Raw genomic sequence first — 21,378 nt, 5'->3', positions numbered from 1 at the left:
ATTTGAGAAATTAATATTTAAAAGTAAGGTTTAAGCTAAATGACTTCAACTATTGTTCTACCACTACGAGAGGAACCTAGCTGTAATAAGATTTAACTTCTTCAGATAAATGTTTGCAGCTCAGGTCTCGATGTACTCAAGTGAAATTTTCTTCGTTCTTTTTATAGTTTTTTTTTATTGTCGTCTTTTTTATTTTTTGTTATTTTATTTTTTTATTTCTTTTTTATTTATTTTTTTAAATTCTTGTTTCAGATATATTTTAAGCACAGTTTACTTATATCTTCATTACGTATTATCTTAAGATATTTCGGGTTTAATTATAGACCTGATTTAGCCCTACTAGGCTATGAGGAGGAGCAACAACATTGAGTTAAACGCGCCATATCCTCTTTTTTGAACCCAATCCAGATGACAAGGGAACGCCTGGATGAAGTATTTTGGGAAATTTGCCTTTGTGGACTTTTTGATGGAACTACCCCGCATTTGCGTTACATGGAGAGGAAAACCACGAAAACCTCCCACGGTTAGCCTGACGGCAAGAGGACTAATTTTTTTCCTTCTTTTTTTTAAAAAAATTATTATTAAAAACATGATTTTTGTGGGGTTTTTTTCTTCATAAAAACAGCAATTTATTTTCACAAAATCCTGAATCCGCCAAACTTGGAGTAGATTTTTTGCAGTTTCAGAAAAACGGACCCTTCACAAAAAGTCCGATAATTAAGCAACTAATTTTTGTGATTTTTCGAAAAATCCGGACCCTATTTTTTTAAAGCACCTGTTTTACTATATTCTCTAATCCATTACAAAATATCTGGAATAAACCCAGCAAAATATTTTTAACATCGTCATCATCAGAGTTTGCCAGACAGCCCAATGTGAGCCAATGCCTTCCTCTGAAGATTTCTCTATGACGACTTCCGATTTATCTTTGATCTCCAATTCTTTTCATTAATTGCACGAAAATCAAACTCCACTGAGTCAGCCCATCTCAACAGCGGCCTTCCTCGTTTTCTTGTTCCAGTGGGTCTAAAAAGCAGGTATCTTTTTTATTGTATTGTCATCACTCATTCGTATCACGTGGGCCATCCATTTCATTCTATTTATTTTTATGTATTTAATAATATCAGGTTGTTTATAAATCTTATACAGTTAAAAGTCAAATCTCCTTCTCCAGTTATTGTCCGCAAAATCTTTCTCTCAAATATTGCGATACGATTTTCCTCCAGTTTTGTCATTGTCCAAGCTTCAGAAGCTTATGTCAAGACTGGCCAGACAAAAGTTTTGTAGATTAAAAACTTCTAGAAAGAAACCTAGATTTAATAAATCTTCCCAGCTTATAGACAACCCTATTTTTCAGATAGAGTCGGGTTTTTTTATTTCGGGAGTCATTCTGTTGTCAATGGTAATAATTGATCCTGTAAATGTTTTTACCATTCAATTATAATATTTAAAATTAAATGATATCGCAAATAACATTTGTGTATTTTTTCCTGATCGTTAAAAATAAAGGGTCTGGTGTTCTCCAGCACCTCTGAGTCACGAAATATTCACCTCTGTCTACGCTTTTATCTCACTTTCCCTTGACTTACACTCCGACACTTGTATAAATAGATATTGCGAATGAGCATTTGAGTGGCGCTTCTCTGACACGTCCCAGTTGCTCTTTTAATAAGAAAGGGCGAGGATCACTTCTCTCGATGATGGTAAAAAAAAAGAGCTTTTAGATGGAGTTTTGAAAAAATCGTCTGCCTTCCACAAGGTCATAGAAGATGTTGAAAACATCTTGAGAGTTCGTGGACTGTAAGTAATGTATTTGTTTCAGGATAGATGATGATGTACGGATTTCGACCAGCTGAGGACAGGATTGTCTATGATGTGACAAAAACAACTTGAGGTTTTTTGTTTAAAATGTATTCTTCGAATGCTATCATAGATAGACAGTGAACCCCATGCAAAAAATCGTTGCTGAGTCTCGAAGATTGAATTTTATACAATGATACTAAAAATCGAAAAAAATTGAATAAATCTCTAATCACTATGCAATGAATGAATTATGAATAGAGTATGCATTTTAAAAAATCGCATTATTATTTCACACCGTATAAAAATAATCAAACTCAACAATGAAGAAGTATGTTTCTTTGATAAATATTCTCCACGTTTATTTTCATTTGTATTTTAACGGAAATTATATTTCAGCTCATTAATGCACACACTAAAATCAAATTAAGATCTAGGCTAGATACCGCCTAATCCTGTGAATTCAACTGCTTGGCATAAATCCCAATTTTAAGACTAATCTTGATAAAAACGAATGTCGTTCTAAATTAATTCACTAACAAAATGATATAAAACGTTTAGATCATTACAAATTTTCAAAATAAATAATATTCTTTCTTTAATGGATATGTTAACAATCGCTAGTTAAACTTATGAATGAAGTCTCGGGTTCCGCCATAATAAGGTCAATCATTAAAAGTTCAACAGCCGAAAAAAAATTGGGAACTTGACAATTGAAAGTTGTAACTTTTGACTGAGTATTAACGATTTAACTCTTTATCATGTCAGAATTTCCAATTACTAAGCCAACTCTGGGAATTCCACAGCAACTGGGAAGTTTAAAAAAAAAAATCATCTGATAACAGATTTTTCCCCTTTTCCATTCATGCTGATTTTTCCAGCATACTACTAAAATTACGGAACAGCTGTCTTTGTGTCACCATGACAACAACAAAACACATGTCTCATCTGGTTAACAATGACGTCATTTTGACGTATCAACAGATGGCACTGGAGACTGGCCGGCCACCTTTTCGGAGTTGAATTGTTTGAAGTTCCAATCGCATTCCGGAAATTCGTTTTTTACTGAAATGTTCGTGGGCTCTCAACTACTGAATTCAGCTGTTACTTTTCATTCTTTAGTTGCGCGGGCAAATTAAATCAGTTTATTTTTTTTTTTGTTGGAAAGACATTGAGATAGCTTTGATTGTTAACATGGTTAAGAGGTCACTTTTTTTCTAATAGCTTCGAATTTCTGTCTTATCTTTAGTTCTTTTTTAGAGACTTTTTATAGAGTGGGGAAAAATCGGCCGAATCTTTTTCATCTTGCGCCCCCGCATTTAAAGAAAGCCATTTTTATTGCAAATTTTAAAATAAGCAATCTATGATTCCCTGTATTATGAGAAAAATTTAATTAAGATAATTCGTAAAATAGATTCACAATATATTTTGCATGTATTTAGAATGAATGTGCGGGTTGTTATTATTTTTCAAAATCAACAATTACTTACGAGCTCAAGTTTTGCTACTGAGATTATTTTTATAAATATAATTAATTTGTAAAATATATTTAATAATTCACAAAAGATAAAAATTCCTAGGAATAATAGGAGTAAAATTAAAAGTTAAATCTTTCTTAGGGAAATTGCTATGAAACGAAAATGAGAATAAATTATTGTTTTTTAATTAAATAACAACTTACCAATGCTTTTATAATTATAAAATACCTACTATTATTATTATTTTTTTTTATGAAAAAGTTGAAGGTATTGAATTTAACAAAACTGTTTAAAAAAATAATTTCTGGCGTTCTGATTAATATTTAAAAATCATCGAATTGGTTGCAACGATTTTTTATTTTAACTTCTAATATTTTTAAAAATGTTATGCGTTTATTCAAAAATTCTAAAATGTCCTCAATTTAATAATCTTAGTCCATCAAGTACTTATCTACTCAAATTCTAAGAGTAAAATCTTTCAATAGTTCCAAATTTTTGCAGTCTAAACTTTACGTTCAACGTTTTCTAAACAAAATTTATTCCCTCATTATATTCCATTCGAATCTTTGTTCGTAAAATTTTTAAGTAGTCATTTTGAAATTTTGCAGAGCTTAGTGTAGCAGGTGTGTACGTAATTTTATAAAAAAATGTAAATAATCAACTTGTTACTGGTCAATTTGTCTAATTCCCATTTGTGGGAGTAAAGATTAAGGAACCGATTCTGAATAAATAAAAATAACTTGGTTATTATTGTTGGTTATAAAAAGCATAAGTTTATATCTTAGAAAACTGAAACTGCCTGCGCTTGCACTAACACCACAAACAATAAAAACGAAAACTGGACTGATGTTTTAAACCTACCTTTGGAGGAAGTGAAGACTTTCATCTTCCTTTAAATATATCGATGAATAATAACTCTTTTTATAAACGCAGATTTTAAATTTCACTTATCTGTATGGATTAAGATAAAGAAGAAAACAAAATAACTCTTTTGATTCATTCATGCGTTGTTCCATTTTATTCATTGAAAAGGAATTAAATTTAAACCGGAAGCCAAGCACTGTCTCTTTCTAAAAAAGAAGATCGCCAAACGCTTCCCCATAACATTTATTTTTTCATCTGTCATTTGTTGAAATTGAATTCTCTTTCTATGCTGGCGGGCTCTTCATGAAAAAGATTGTTCATTGAAAGGGCGATATGTGATATTGTTAGCGGACTCATGTCATTTTAAGAGGACAATTATTAGTTTATACTCTCTCCAAGGTTACAAAAAGAAGCTACTTAATATCTTAACTTGAAAAGTGCGTGTTTGTAAAAGAGAAATGTTTTGGGTATTTTTATTCAACGGGAATTTTTCACTAACTGATAACTCTATTTTTATATACATTTCTTTTATTAATGATAAACTAATGCGGTTTTAAATTTTATCCTTCTTAATAGAATTAAATATAAATGTTTATTTCTTTACTTTTTAATTGTGTAGATAGGAAGACAAACTACATATATTTGGAGCATTACTTATTGCCAAACTTTTTCTTGTTGCTTTCAAGAAAAACTAAACCACGTGCATTTAGGAAACATAAAGATGTAATTCAAAAAGCCTTTTTACGGTTTTATTTTCCTCAAAATTTCGTATAAATTGCTGTAATATTTCTTAAATTATCAGATTAAACTCAACTTTACTACCTTTTAAGGACTTACCGGGAAAACTAACCGATATTTGAAGTACGAAAAAAATCACGAAGTCCTCCCACAGTGAAGCCTTTTCCTCAAACATCTGTCGATCTTTTTGTACCCATAGCTGTCTCCTTCTTTGTTTTGATTCAACTTTGTCATCATTTAGTTGAAATTGAAAGCTAACACGCACGTGAGAGAGGGAAAGTCACGAAACACTCCCTCAATTAACCGAACTGCTAAAAAAAATTTTTTTTTGTGCCGCATTATAGCTTGTCTTGTACTAAACTTCATCAACCCTTCGTTGAGGACTTTTTCAGGATAGTTAACAGGCGTTTGGGGGACAAATGAAATTAGTCACGAAAACCTCTCACGGTTAACCTTTCTCTAAAAACCTTTCTACCGTAAGAAAACTTATTTATTTTATATCCGTTGAACAGCCAATCCAATTTTGAGTTTACGGCTACCAAAACTCAGTAGCCTCGTAACTTTACACTCTATCCTGAAAACAACAGAACTCCTGGACGAAGCATTGGGACAAACTAGCCTTCGCGGAGGACTTTTTCCCGGAACTAACCCGTATTTGCGTTACATAAATAGGAAAACCACGAAAACATCCCATGGTTAGCCAGACGGCAAGGCGACTCTTTCCTATGAGCCACCTACCATTGAAGATATTTTACGTCATCCCTGTGGTTAGTGCGACCAGCCATGGCTGAGATTCGAACCCGAGTCACCTGATTTCAAGAAAACTTTGGCTAAGATCTGTCTACCATTATTAGGCACATTTTATGCTAACATTGCTCTAACTGAGTTTTGAATGCGTGACGCTCTATCAGAAACAGCTCTAATATTTTTTGCAAAATAATTATTATCGATTATTTATTGATAATTGACTAAATTATAATATTAATTAATTGATAATTGATTGACTATTAACTGAAAGAAATTTCACCCATTTTTTCCGTACTGGTAAGATTGTGATAAATTTTGCACTCTGTCTATTGTTCAGAGATGATTGTGCTCCGGAAAAAATCCAGATTTCCAGATTTTTCGCTAACCTCGATCCGGAAATCCAAAGTCCAGAAGTTTACAGAAATCATCGATGACATTTATGTATAAAAATTCTTGTGTATTTTATGTAAAAATATTAGAACTAGAATTTATACTTGGCATCTCTTTCAATCTTTTTTCTGGTAGAATAATATATGTGATTAGAGATAAAAGTAAACTAAATACATAATTATTAATTTAAATTATGCTGCATATAAATTATATGGAATTTCACGTTGTGAAAATATCAATGATTTAAATTTATCAAGACATACATTTTTTGAAATGCGTCATTAATGATTCTACTCAGGAAATTTTCAGGATTTTTTAATTGGGCTCACAATCACCCCCGATTGTTTCTATGATTACTCGTTGTTTTTTGTTTATTTTTGCTTTACTTAATCTAAATTTTTTGTTTCAAATGTTTGTTGATTAAAAACATTAGACTTTGTGATTAACAGTCTGGTTTTGATTTTCTAAGAAATCCATAGTCAGCTCAGCGTCATACGGACGCTGTGTAGCGGAAATTGCGAGAACAAATGCGCCTTCGGTTTTAGCCTAGTGTCCGTCTTGATAAGAAGTTCTTTTCCTGTTATTCTCAAATAGGACTCACTTTTTCTTCTTAGATCTTGCCGAATTTTCAATGAACACCGCGAAGTCATTCATTTCTATTTTTGATGTTGAGCGAACATAAATCATACAATTAACCAATATTAAGTGCCGAAAGTATCTCCCAGAAAGGTTTCATTATTTTCAATCATTAAGATATTTTTTGTAATAAATCATTAATACGTCACAAGATCGTGCTCACAAATATTATTCTATGCATCTAAACTGAGTGACGAGTTGGAAAAAGCAGCAAAATCTTTTATAAAATGATATTGTTATGTAAAATGTAATATAAGAAATAAAATGGGAAAAAATAAACATGACACTTTTTAAAAAATAACTGTAAATTTACAGAAAAAAAACTATTAAAAGATAAATACAGATATTTTCTGTTTTTTATCGTTCGCTACCCGTTCTTTTTTACAGTCTTTAACCGTTTATTTGACGTTTTATTATTCTATGCATCTAAACAGAGGGACGAGTTGGAAAAAGCAGCAAAATATTTTATAAAATAACATTGCAATGTAAAATGTAATATAAGAAATAAAATGGGAAAAAATAAATACTATAACAATTTGTAAAAAATAACTGTAAATTTACAGAAAAAAAATGTTAAAAGATAAATACAGATATTTTCTGTTTTTAATCGTTCGCTACCCGTTCTTTTTTACAGTCTTCAACCGTTTATTTGACGTTTTATTATTCTATGCATCTCAACAGAGGGACGAGTTGGAAAAAGCAGCAAAATATTTTATAAAATAACATTGTAATGTAAAATGTAATGTAAGAAATAAAATGGGAAAAAATAAATATAACACTTTGTAAAAAATAACTGTAAATTTACAGAAAAAAAAATATGTTAAAAGATATATACAGATATTTTCTGTTTTTAATCGTTCGCTCCCCTTTCTTTTTTACAGTCTTTAACCGTTTGAAGCCGTTTTTAGCAAGAGTTTTCATCTGTTTTTCACCCTAATTATAAAAGGACTAAAACTATCAATTCAAATTCTAGTTTTTGCCATGCAGTTTTAATTTTTTTTTTCTCCTTTTAAATCGTAATATGATTTGAAAAGTTATCTTACAGTAAGTATAAGTTTGCAGTTATTTAGATCTAGAGTAGACAGTTATTCATCATTGAAATTTCTTTAATTTACAAAATCAATTATTGATGAAATTTCAAATATGAATGGAATTTTTTTTTCCTAAGTACTTTTTGTCGATAATTAAATGTGTGTTTTTTTTTTTTGAAAATTCCTTGTATTTCAATTGGTTTTTAATCGAGCAAAAATTTTTGAAGACGCTAGAATATCATGGCTATTTTTGTAGTTAAAACACGATAGATTGTATTCCTCCACTAATTTTCTAAAGTTTTCCTAAGTCTTGCTTGTACTGATCAGAACATTTAAATAACTCTATATATATTCCATCTTGTTATTATTCTGACCTAATTAACAGTCATAACATTTGTATTAATTTTTTTTTCAATTATCCTTTCGTCGATGTTCTTACATACTTTACATTCAGGATGAAGTTCTAATCCTATAGGTTTTATAGCCTAGCCTATCAATCTTATCTAATGTTGTTGTGTCGTCGTGTCTGTACAAATCACCAGAGCAGGCTTCAGAATTTCAATTTATATTTCACGCTTTTTTTTCTTTAGTCCTCGAGGAAAAGCTGCTCCATTCTGGCACGTTTTGTTTTTTGACACGCATCGTACATGAGCATGGCTACGGAGCACAAAAGGAAAAGAACGTGACATTTTCAACCTTCGCAAAAAAAAAGAGAAAAAAAGCAACAGAAAATCTCATAAACAAAGGACATTTTTATCACTTTTTCATTGTTATTAGTGCATTCCCCTTTTTTTTGTGTCCTTTTTTGGGTGTATCTTTTTTGACTTAATGCGCCGGCATTTCTTTTGAGTATTCTATTTTTTATTTTTTTACCAATTAAATACAGATAAATTTTACTCTATTTACATCTTTCTGGCTTAATTTCTACTTTAGTTTTGCCTCAATTAAATCTCCGCTTATTTATTTTTTTGGAAAATTCTTCTACTGGTTTTATTTATTTATTTCCCATGAAAACATAGGGCTTTATGTTAAATTATATAGAAAGCTATTAATATTCACATTATCTGACTAATCTGCATATGAACTAGGGTAGAGTCGCGGTAGCTCAGGGAACAGATTGCCTTCCTTTGCACCCAGGTTCGAATCACAGCGGCGGCTGGTCGATATGAATTCTGCACCCGGCTCGCACCGACTGCAGTGCTGACGTAAAATATCTTAAGTGGTAGACAGATCATGGTCAGAATCCCCATTCCGTCAGGCTAACCGTGGGAGATTTTCATGGTTTTCCTCTCTCTCTAAAGCAAAGGTTAATTCCATCAAATAGTCCACCACGATACTAGTAATTTTGAATCCAATCCAGAAGACAAGGGGACTCCTGGATTAAGTATTGGGAGAAATTTGCCTTCATGGAGAACTTTTTGACGGAACTAACCCGCATCTGCGTCACATAAATAGGAAAACCACGAAAACATCCCATGGTTAGCCTGACGACAAGGAGATTCCAACCCATGATCCATCTACCTTTAAGGATATTTTACGTCAGCACTGTGGTCGGTGCGAGCCGGGTGCGGAATTCGTTTCGACCAGCCATTGCCGGGATTCGAACCCGGGACACTTAATTGGAAGGCGATTGCTACAGCCTCTCAGACACCACGGCTCGTAATGTCACTATTGTATTGAAAAATGCTATTTTGTGACAAAACACGAACCAAAATATGAAGAAAAAAATCACCATGCGATTTCTTTATATTGATTGCTGATCGGAAGGACCACTGATAATTGTATCATGGTGGTCTGATTCAAATTTAACTGGTCTCGGACCACCTCTAATTTTGAACGTTGTGTTTGTAGTAAAAAAAAAAATTCTCCACCACCTTTAACACGAGAAAGACTGAAACTTAGTATTTACCTATATTGCCCAAAAGCAATCAAAATGACTGGATTGTCAAATAATAAATAATGTTAAATGTGCAAAGAAATTTGTTTAAAATTATTAAATATTTTTATATTATTTACAGTTATATAACAAGTTATTAGTAAATATTAACAATAAAAAAAAATTATATGTCGTACAAAAAGTCTCAAAATTCTAAGAAATTGTGTCATTATATACATCATTGTTTTTCTAATTGAAATTAAAAAGCATTCAAAATGACTTCCTCGGGCAAATCTAGTGTTAAATACACTCCAGTTTTCATAAAAGATGTTTCTAATTACGAACAATAACGAAGAAACTCTCCTTTATCTGGTTATCATTATCTATTGGGACTAAACGAAGAATGAGAATAATTTAAGATTCTTGCACACTTCATCGGAGATAAACATGATTTCGCACGTTTTATCATTCACGCATCCATTCCCGACATCCTTTTTGGGATAATGAAATATCTCTCCCTTCTGTAAATCAGGAAACTGAAGAAGGGTCTTGGGCTATTGAAGGAAACTCTTTTGGGGATGTTGGTGGATTACATTTGTCGGTGTTTATCGACAGGAAATGGCATGACTCAGTCACTCATTCCAAAGAGAATAGAAATCCTCTACCTCCCATGTTCGATCAATAGTTGAAGTGATGATGGAATGGGACAATCATTCTTAAATTGAATGAAATTCCTGCTCTTTGCTTACTTATTATCAATAGGATTCTTAGGCCTTGGATAACGTAGGCAGCATAATCCAGCTGTAATAATATTTTTTTTTTTATATACTTTTGAAGCAATTTGAACTTAACCAATATCTTGTTTGTATTATGATTACTGCCTAAATTGCTCTAAGCTAGAAGATTGCGAGAGAAACTCTTCTTGGTAAGTTCTTTTACATAAGTAGGACCTGATTGAGAAATCTGTGGTCCGTAGGCACAGAAATGCCGGGGCCTCCTTTGGCCGAAACTTCAAGCCAAATTTACTTGTTGTTTGATTACAATTTGCTTTTAAGTGAATTAAAACATAAAACAAATTATTAGAAAATTTAAGCTTGTATTTATTTAAATTTTTGTCTACTCATAATTCAAATTGCAATTATTAAAAAAAAAAAAAAAAAAAAAATTACAATTAGCATTTTGCCCTTTCTTTAACATTTTGGGAGCCCTTAGAAATGTGGGGCCCCTGACCTTCCAAGCCTTATAATAAATCAGGCCTAGTAACATAAGTAATTTGTTGTTGACGTATACCATTCAGGCAGAGGGGTTGCGATTGTTCTTGTTTTTCAGTGGCGCCATCTATGGCCAAGAATTCGACTTCTGCCACACCCATACGTCACATCCGTTTATGGTGCAGACTCATTCATACATCCAATCATTCATCCACAGATTGTAATTTTCACCTGAATCAGAGAACGACCAATTTCCAATTCAGTTTCAGTACCCCCAGAGGTAATGATTTGTTATGGGAACATGGAGGACTTTGCGACTCGACAGATTTAGCATGCTTCAGTCATCATTCAGTCATCTTCGGCCTGCAGGGATCGAACCCACGACCTCTTGGACATGGGCCCAGTGTTCTACCAACCAGGCTATCCCGTGCATAAGTAATTTAAAGAATAGAATAATTGAGTTCAGGTGAACCTAGAGTAAACAATGAAGTTTAAAATGCTGAAAAAAGTTATTTTTTTAAATCAAAATGCAAACAAATTTTGTCAAAATGCAAGCAAATTTTTTCAGGATATCTTCCCGATTGCGTCATCCTGCCATAATTTACACGCATTTTGATATTTTTAAGGAAAAAAAAATTTTTTTTCACCATTTAAAACTTTATGAATTACTCTAGGCTTACCTGAACTCACTTTTTCTATTCTTTAATTATTAAATTACTTATCTAGAAGAAAGAGAATTTGTCATGAAAAGTTTCTTCTTCGATATAGCGTCCTCTTTCAACAGGAATTTTTCTTCAGGAATGTCCAATTTCTGATTATAATTCATTTCTAAATAAGCACTTTTCAAGTTATTGTAGTTTGTTTTTTTCTATGAAAAATTTAAATTCTCAAAACATAAACAACCACTTTTTGAATCGGTGTTTACTTCAGAATTTAATAGGTTGTCATAAAATTCTAAATTGAAACAGATTTAGAATTAGTTTGAATGTCCATTAGAAGGATTGCATCAGTTACAATATCTGTGTAAAACGGAATGGCCCATACCACTTGGACGTCCGATGATATCGACCAGCTTACAAGAGCTATTTTGTGTTGAAATACGTTGCTTAAAATAGTTGTAGGATTGATTGGAGCAATTGCGGTATCATTATTAATACCGTAATTGCTCTAATTGATCCTCGATCAATAACAAAATGACACCAACCGTAGAGAGATTTTGCAAAGCTGCACGGTTCACCGACTCTTGTTAACGAGCTTCACAGCGCATGCACGGAAATTTCCCAACCAATCGCAGTGTGAATAAGGCGTTACAGTTAACGTTAGACAAACTCTTTTTTATTTCATTTTATACCCGTCGTTGAACAGCCGATCCAATTTCGGGTTTACGACTACTAATGTTCAACTCCCTAGACTTGTAATTTTGAACCCACTCCAGAAGACAAGGGAACTCCTGGATCAGTATTGTTATGGGAACATGGAGGACTTTGATACCAGACGGATTTAACTTGCATCAGTCACCATTTACATTGCTGGTGGGGATCGAACCCGCGAACTCTTGGACATGGGCCCAGTGCCCTACCAACCAGGCTATATCAGCCCCGACAAACTCTTCGCAAAATCTTTCATTAAGTCCCCCCTTTCCAAAATACAGCACTTTTTTATTTATTTATATGTTTTTCTCAAAAGTGCCCTCGCCGTTTGCATTCAAAATAATTATTAAGAATTAAAGCGGGGGGAGGGGGAGCATTGCGAAATAGGCAGTTCATTGACTTTGGCGAAATAGAACACTGGCTTATTAATATTTTCTTTTACACAAATTGCAAAGAAGACATTAAAGGGTTATTTAGGTAAATTCAAAATAGAGAATACAAGTATTAATATTACCTAACGTAATCAAATAAATAAAAGTTCGATTTATTGTTAGAGGCATGTTTGTTTTCTTTTCTCATTCTATTAAACGAACGAAATTTATTTAAGAAATAACACAAAACGGCGCATAAATTAGATTCGAAGCATTGTGTTTGACGCACGCTGAAATCTTTTTTAAAGGAAATATCCTGTCGTCTAGAGTGGAAATAAATGAGTTGTTTTTGATGCCCTGGCACTAGGCGATAAGGGCCTGTCATTGTCTATTCCACCCCGTACTCTTTCCTTCCTTTCTTTGTCAACTGCCGCTCATATCATAAATTAATACATAGTACTTTTTCTTCTTTCAAATATTTTTATTTATTTATTTATAATCAATCGGTCAATAAACTTACTCAGTTAAAAATAGCTTTTAAATAAAATAAGTATTTTTTTTTAGAATTTTCTAGGTTGTAGCTTTTTTTCCCATTGTATTTCACCTTTATTGATATTACAGGGTGCGTAGCGTTTTTAAAAAGTGCTTAATTTTGATTTACGTTTTTTAAAAGGCCTTAAATGTGTTTTTTATTTTTTTATTCGGAGTTTGTAATAAGTTCTTACTTTTCTATCTTCTGAAAAGATATTTTTTCTTTGCCGTATCAATTGTCGTTCTGAATAACGAAAAATGTATGATTTTCACAATTTTCTCTGCAATATTTATCACAAACTTGTTATTTTTATCATGATTATGTTAAGTTTTTGAAAATGTTTTTGAATTTTATGTTTATAAATTAAGAACTTTAAGCTATAGAGAAAAAAAATTTTTATTACTGCATAGATCCTAATGAATTTTTTTTTTTTTTTTGGATAGTGATTAAAAATATTTTTTGAATGCTTGAAAAGTACTTAAAAGCTGCTTATTTTTTGTTAAAAAATTTATCTACGCACCCTGTATTAGCTTATTTTTAAAATAGCTATTCTTTAATTCAGTTAGATTTACAATTAGCTCTAGTTTTTTTCCATCGGTAGAAGGAAACTGTGTGTAATTATTGTCTTTTAATTTAAGCTAATCATTACGTGTAAATGATATTAAATAATGTACATATAACCTTAATTAGAGAATCTAGGTAATCATTACAAGATATTTTGTGGAGAACTGGATATAATGTTAAAATAATGGCTTTTGTACGTCATCACAAGATTATTTCCATTACCGTAATATATGCATAACTAAGTACCAAAATAATCTTCTAATAAAATAAAAGAAAAAAACCCGCCTTATTTAGGCATATGATAATTTCTTAGGTCTTATGGTTGATATAAAATATCATAAATTATTCCGTGTTTTAGCCGCAATCCTATTAAATTCTTTTCCCATCCTAGCCGCAAACCTCTCTAACCTCATGGTGCAAAAGTGCATAGTAAATTATGAATCATCCTTTAGTTGGGTAGGCGTGTGAAAAAAAGGGATGCCCAAATACGAAAGAGAAAAAAAAAGTGTGGGTGCTTTTTCTTGCCGAACAGTTTGTTATCTATAATTAAAGAATCTGCGCAAATTAATTAAAAGTTGAAATTAAATATCGTCGTGTTGAATTTAAGCGAACTGGTGACCTTTCACTTTATTTACCATTCAAAAAGGAGTGTCTGGGGGTGACTTTTTTTTGAAGTGAAGAGTAGGAAACTTACTTTTTTTTTTAAACATTTTGTTGCGCTTGTCAGTCTGCCGCTTGCTGTTGGTTACTTCCTTTTTTTGGTGGTTCACTCACTTGTTGTCTACAGATTACGTGAGAACGATTGGGGTGCCCAGAATTGGCTACATAGCCAGGGTGCGTAGCGTTTTTAAAAACTGCTTATTTTTGATTTACGTTTTTTAAAAGCCCTTAAAGGTGCTTTTTTTATTCAGTGTTTGTAAGAAGTGCTTAATTTTCTATCTTTTAAAAAGATATTTTTTTTCTTTGCCGTATCACTTGTTGTTCTAAATTACAAAAATTGCATTATTTTCACAATTTTCTCTGCAATATTTATCAGAAACTAGTTATATCATCATGATTATGTCAAGTTTTTGAAAATTTTATTTAATTTTATTGATTTTATATTTATAAATTAAGTACTTTAAATGATAGAAAAAATAATTTTTATTACTTCACAGATCCTAATTAGGATTTTTTTTGGAAGGTGATTAAAAATATTTTTTGAGTGCTTGAAAAGTACTTAAAAGGTGCTTATTTTTTTATTGAAAAACGGGCTACGCACCCTGATAGCGATTATTGTATGAATGTCACTTAATATTATTTCTGTTCTGTTAAAAATTAGATATTTTCTTCATTAAAAGTGTCAGTTTGGGACCACGAATTACTAAAAATTTACCTTTTTCAACTAAAAATGTTTTTTTTTCCCTCTCAAGGAAAAGTGTATATTAGTAAATTTCTATGCATTTTTTTTAATTAATATTTTTTTTAAAAAAAGAACATAAAATAATTTTATTGTTTACAGAGGTATAATATGTTTTTTGCAATTTTTCTGGCAGAAACATGATGCTTAGCTCATAAAGTTTTTGTTCTTTATTGTCACCAAGCTGATCCGGGTGATTTTTAACTTTCTCATTTGAAGTAAAGGCATTATCGCCTAAAACGTTTTCTATAGACCTGAACAAATTTTCTAGATAACACATTTTTGAGCCTAGTACTGATGTCCTTCAAAAAAATACAATTTTCTTGATGTTTGAGAAGCAAATCACAGAAGACTAATGCGACATCATAAATTTCTTTCTGTAAGAAAGTGAGGAATACATATGTTAAATTTCATCATTCAGCGATCTGACGCGATTTGCTTTTGCCAGTTAGCATCAATTAATGCCTTTATTATGTCTTCATCAACCTAAACTGGCCAAGTGCATCTTCATGGAATCCTCTTAATCGAAATTTCGAAAACCAATTTTGGCAATGCCGTCTTGTCAAATACATCTCCATACACATAGGATAATTTTTTTTTCTTGAACAGTATTTTTACCTTTTCGATAGTAATAAAGTATACGATGCCGAAGATGCTGCATTTCACTTTAAATATTTGAAAGAGCACCAACCAAAAAAATCTTCTGCGTAGAATCAATCGAACTTTTTGATTCACAAGTATAAAATCACAGGTATATTATCAGCTTTCAAAATTTATAATGATTTCATGATTATACAACTTCAGTGTGAAGTTGGCATTGAAAAAAATACAATTAAGTCCTCTTATTAAAAAAAAAAAAAAAAAATACTTTCTGAACTACTCTATGCAATATATATATAATTCCAATAAATATTTATAAATTGCATCAACATTTCTTTATTGAAAAGTTTTCTACACATAATTTACTTTTTCTAAAAAAAAAATTACTTCGATGCTTGATTTTATGCTTTTAATTATTATATTTGATTACCTAACATTAATACCTCTCCTGGTTTTATAACGTCAAAATGTGTTAAAACCTGATTTATTAATTTTTTTATGAAATTATGATTAGGTGCCTTCTAGGGAATTTTCTAATGAAACTAATGTACTCATTTTCGTCTAATTTCAAATTTAATTGAAAATGAGAAAAAAGTCAAAAGAAACATTGAATCTGCCTGACCTTGGCTGCATATATTAGATTTTGGCGAACTTTTAGTTTCACCGCATCCCTTCTTCTTCCAGCAAACCTCAACTCTGTAACGCGTTCGGGGAGTTTTTCATATGGGAGCTGAATTCTATGTCAGCTGCTTCTGTGTGAAGTTCATTTTTCCCCATTGTGTTTCATTTCAGCTTGGTTTCGTTTTCTTTAAATCTTTTTCGCTTATTTTTTTTTTTACGTTTGCCTACAACGAAATCAAGTTTTTATATCATAATTAAAAAGTAAACAAGCAAGCAAATTACCGCTGAAGTTTAATATACTCAAGCAGTATTCCTGAATGTAATTTACAATAAATGCCAACCTAGTAGTTGTGGTTTTTATATGATGTGAATTATATTTCTGGTGATATTTATGATCCTACAATGTGAAATCGAATTCTCATATCGTGATGTCACAAAAGTGATTACCATGTGTTTCCAACAGTGATGTGTATGATTAAAAAACAATCTTTTTGGGATTCTCTCAAATTTGATTTCTAAAAATGGTATTAGTTGTTAAGTGTACTGTTTAATTTTTATTAAAATGAGGACCACAGGAATGGTATGTTGGAATGCACCGATTGAAGTAGACTGGATGGGTAAGTTGAAATATTTTAGCTGAAATTATTTTAGAATTATTTTAAATGTGTTATTCTGAATGAATTGTGATATAATGCTGCAGGTTTAAAATATACTCTGCAATTCAATTCATTCAAGTTTAGTTTGCTGGTAATAAATTGTAAACTAGTAATGTAAAAAAAAAATTAAGTCAACTGTTTAAGTCATAAAAATATTTTATTTTAGTTACTTTTTATTAAATAATCAAAATTTTTTCTCCAACATAAAACTAAAATTAATTAATTAAATTTAATAAATGAATTAATATTTGAAAAAACTAAATAAGGCCTCTAAAGAAACAATAAAAAATGATCGATAATGCCCTCAAAATTTTCAAAAACATGCTTCATATTTATTAACTTATAAAGAATTATGAATTGTAACTTGTTTTTATGAATTCAAATTTTAAAAAAAAATGTATAAATAATCAAATTAATAGGATGTTTTGGAATTCGGAGGCAAAAATTTAAGGAATGATTAGAAAACATCTTATCAAGCAATTTTAACTACTCAGTGAATGGGCGGAGAGAGCAAGAAGTGAACCACTAGTAGATCTCCGTTACTGTCACATAAAAGAACCAAGCACCAAATAGATAGAGGATGTACTAAATTAATTTAACGTATATTAAATAACGTGCCCCGATCGCTAAGTTACAGATGTGAAGGTAGTTTCTGTAATTATGCCATACAAGCTGTCAATAGCAGTAATTTAGTACCTGTTTGGTGTTGTGTTCTTTTATGTGACAGTAAGGTATACCTTCTAGTGGTTCACTGCTTACTCTCTGTCCATTCATTGTATGGTGATAGATGTTTTCCTATCACACCTTTAATTGCCCATGAGTTTTGTCTCACCCTGTAGGTATATCATGAATAAAATAAAATATCAATAAATACCTGATAAAAAAGAATAACAATAATAATTTTTAGTATTTATCTTCAAGTGTATCAGAATTGCATTGTATTATTATAAAATGTATTTTTATTTTTTTAAATTGGAAGATTGCCTATTGTCCAACGGCAAATTCTTATATTTTGAAAAACTCAGTTCAACATTAACGCTTGTTATTGGAGGATATTTTTATTAAAAAGATTCAATGCAAAGTTCACAATAATTTGTAATAGAAAACAAATCATTTACAAGCAAAATGCTGATTAAATAAAAAATATTATTCATAATAAAAGGGAGAAAATTATCTGAAATATTAAAAAAATGACCTAAAATGCATTTTAGCCAGGTTGAAACTAATAAAAAGCATAAAATGAAAACTTTCGCATCGTAGTAATTCCCTTTAAGATATAAAAAATAATTGAAAAAATATTGTTTTGAGTTGAAATATATAACTGAAAAAGGTATCGGTTGCTCTTCAGAATTTTCCACATCTTTATAGAAAATAGTACTATGAAGAAAAATATGGAGAATTTTTTATGGAGAAAGTCATCATAAACATTTCCATACTTCTGTGAAACTAATTGAAAAATTACCGGATAGAACTACATTGTTTTCAATAAAACTGTAAGACTAACTGTAGTATCGGAAAATACTGTGTGTTATTCAGATGTAAAATTCAGTGATAAGGTATTGACGATCACCTTCTCATTTCCTTGAAAATAATAATAATAATAATAACACTGTTTTAAAAGACAGGCGAGTTATATTTCTACATCATATTTTGCCAAAAACTACCGTCCAGCCTTATTCATATTTTCCGTAAAGATATAAAACCTATTGAAAAATTACCGGCGAATGATGGCAAGTTTGGTGAATCTTTACTTGGATGGCTATCTTTAACTTATATTAAATTACAATCGATTTAAGACATTAATTAATCGGCATTTATGTTTTTGGTAAAACCTTGCTATTGCTTAAAACAAACTCATAATTAAAATTTTGAGATGTATTTTTTTTTCTCGAAAAATATTGCTTTAAAATTATGCTTTTTATTGATTGAAAAAACTGTTTGTCTTTTACTTTTAAGTTGTTTTCTCTGTTAATATCGTTTTAAGCCGATTACATAATCTTGCATTAAACATCAAAAAACGAAATGTACTAAACATAAAGTTACGGAATTAGATGCAATTTTTCCGAAAGATTATTTCATTATCTGTATCGACATGATTTGAATAATTCTGAAACTATTATTTCATTATTTGTATCGTCATGATTTGAATAATTCTGAAGCTATTATTTTATTATTTGTATCGACATTATTTGAATATTTCTGTAACTATTATTTCATTATTTGTATCGACATGATTTGAATATTTCTGAAACTATTATTTCATTATCTGTATTGACATGATTTGAATAATTCTGAAACTATTATTTCATTATTTGTATCGACATGATTTGAATAATTCTGAAACTATTATTGTTTACGGTGAAAAATTACTTGTCTTCTTCTTTCAATAGTTCTTTAAATATCCTAAGTTATTTGATAATTTGTTTAATTGTTATTTAATTATCTAACAAAGGAAAAGTTTATACTGCCACAAAAACTGGATATGAACTTAAACAAAGCAATTTGCTTTTAATTTTATTAGTAAATTTTGTCTCATTTTTTCTATGTATCAAAATAAATTTTAAAAAAATCCAAATATTTAACAAACAAAGTTATATTTTATTACTTACATGCTGCCAGTTATGTAAATAAAAAAATTAAAAACCTGCGTGCGAATCTTGCTCCATGCTCATTAACATTGACCTTGATCATGATATTTCAGCAGATTCATGCTGGCTGAAAAGACACGATTTAGGAGTGGCCAATAAAACAAATTCTTGTTTACATATAATGATAATCGTGAATAGTTATAGCATGACTGATGAAAATTTAATTGATGTGTATGCTAAATCCTTTCATTGTGAAAAGTATGAGCGAAATTAGAGATTGATTACAGCTAAGATTCGTTTAAGGAAGTAACAAAGATAAAATCGTGGTGTATTGATTTATTTTTAAAATATACTTTTTTCAATTACGGTCATTACTATATTTATCTTAAACTGTCGAACAAAGATATCAAATATGTTCTGAAGTTGTGATACAAAGCAGTGCTTTTTTCATAGGAAAAAATCAGTTTGCTTTGTCAATAGGAAAAATAAGTTAACGAATAGTAATTACTTAAAAAGTCATAACAAAATAACATTTCCTTTTATCTATTATCCACTTTAAGTATTCTTTTTTCACGAGTTCGAGGTTTAAAAAAATTAGAGGTGTGACTAATTGTGCTAGGCGATACCAAAACTTTAATATTGTGATATATATTATTTTCGATATTTATAATAATTAGCGCAAGATTTTCGAAATCGATAATTATCGTTATCAATACTACTAGGTACATTATAGTATTCGATATTAATCGTTGACGGTAGTTATCGTATATTCGATATTTATCGTATTAATGATATTCAAGATATATCGTTATGATATCAATATCGAACTCTAGTAATAATTTATTAAATTCTTTTCGTTACTGTCACTTTTTTATGCATTTTAGTCAATACTCTGGATTATTAAAAATTACTATGTTTGAAATGACTAAAATAATATTTTAAATTTTATTCTTGAGCTTGAGACGTGTATCAGTGTAATAGTCAATTTTTTTTTTTTTTTTTTNATTTTTTTTTTTTTTTTTTTTAAAGTTATCCTTTTCTCACAGCTCGCTCAAATTATCATAAATTATGACATGATAGCAATCATAAGAATCAATTACAATATACTGTAGTTATTTGCTTCACTGAGATCAACCTATTTCCTACGTCGGGTAACTGGATTTAATATATGTTACATTATCATTCTTTGTCGATGACGTGTCGAGATATTTTGACATTTGCATATTTATGCGGGTGTATTCTATTGATCTTCTTCCCCCCTAAATCCTCTTTTGATACTTTAGGATGCGTCTGTCAAAGAGTCTTAATCTCTTAAACTTGCGTGTTGTGTGCTTCATGGTGGTCTTCTTTGACACCATTTGAACATAAGTTGAGATTGCACTATCCATTGTCGCTATCCTGTTTCTTTAATTATATTTTAACCTCTTTTTTTTTAATTTTTGAAGTAATTTTTTTATTATTGAAATCATGAAAGAAACGAAAATTTTTTTGATTCAGCTTTTTTATGAAAACAAATATCTATATCAGCTTTAATCTACACACTGCTGTATTTTCAGAAAATTCCATTACAACTCGAAGTTATTCCATTAGAACTTCTATTCCAAAAAAGAAATTTCATACCATGTAGAATATTCCGAATTCGAATTGTATCGTTCCAAATTCAAATAAGGACAGCTTTTTGCTTGTTCTTTTTTTTTAAAATCTAATCTTGATCGTCTGTCTTAGTCTTAAATAAAAATTATATGTAAATATCATTGAATTTTTAAGTATCTGCCTTTTAGTTGATTATCTTTTTAAATCGCCTGTCTTTAATCCTATTAGTTTTTTAATTGAATATTTATTTATTTTAAATTTAATAATTTTTTTTAACAAATCTGTTGGTTTTAAATGCTTGAATATGAACTGT

General features: G+C 30.4%; 1 protein-coding gene across 7 annotated transcripts in view; it reads left to right on the top strand.

Moving 5' to 3' along the window:
- The window catches only part of LOC107448763 (SLIT-ROBO Rho GTPase-activating protein 1), a 217,266-nt gene that overhangs the window by 142,950 nt on the left and 52,938 nt on the right, over positions 1-21,378 (top strand). The window contains exon 1 of one of the 7 annotated variants that reach the window (XM_043045561.2): positions 16,306-16,845. The exons of the other annotated variants lie outside the window; for them this stretch is intronic. Coding sequence (XP_042901495.1) covers positions 16,791-16,845 — 55 coding nt within the window. The 5' untranslated portion in view covers positions 16,306-16,790. Of the gene's footprint in view, positions 1-16,305; positions 16,846-21,378 lie in introns of those variants that run through there. 7 annotated transcript variants of the gene reach the window in all.

This window comes from Parasteatoda tepidariorum, chromosome 10, assembly GCF_043381705.1.
Source record: "Parasteatoda tepidariorum isolate YZ-2023 chromosome 10, CAS_Ptep_4.0, whole genome shotgun sequence".
Taxonomy (NCBI): domain Eukaryota; kingdom Metazoa; phylum Arthropoda; class Arachnida; order Araneae; family Theridiidae; genus Parasteatoda; species Parasteatoda tepidariorum.
The sequence above is the reverse complement of the archived record's forward strand: the minus strand, read 5'-3'. Positions and strand labels throughout refer to the sequence as shown.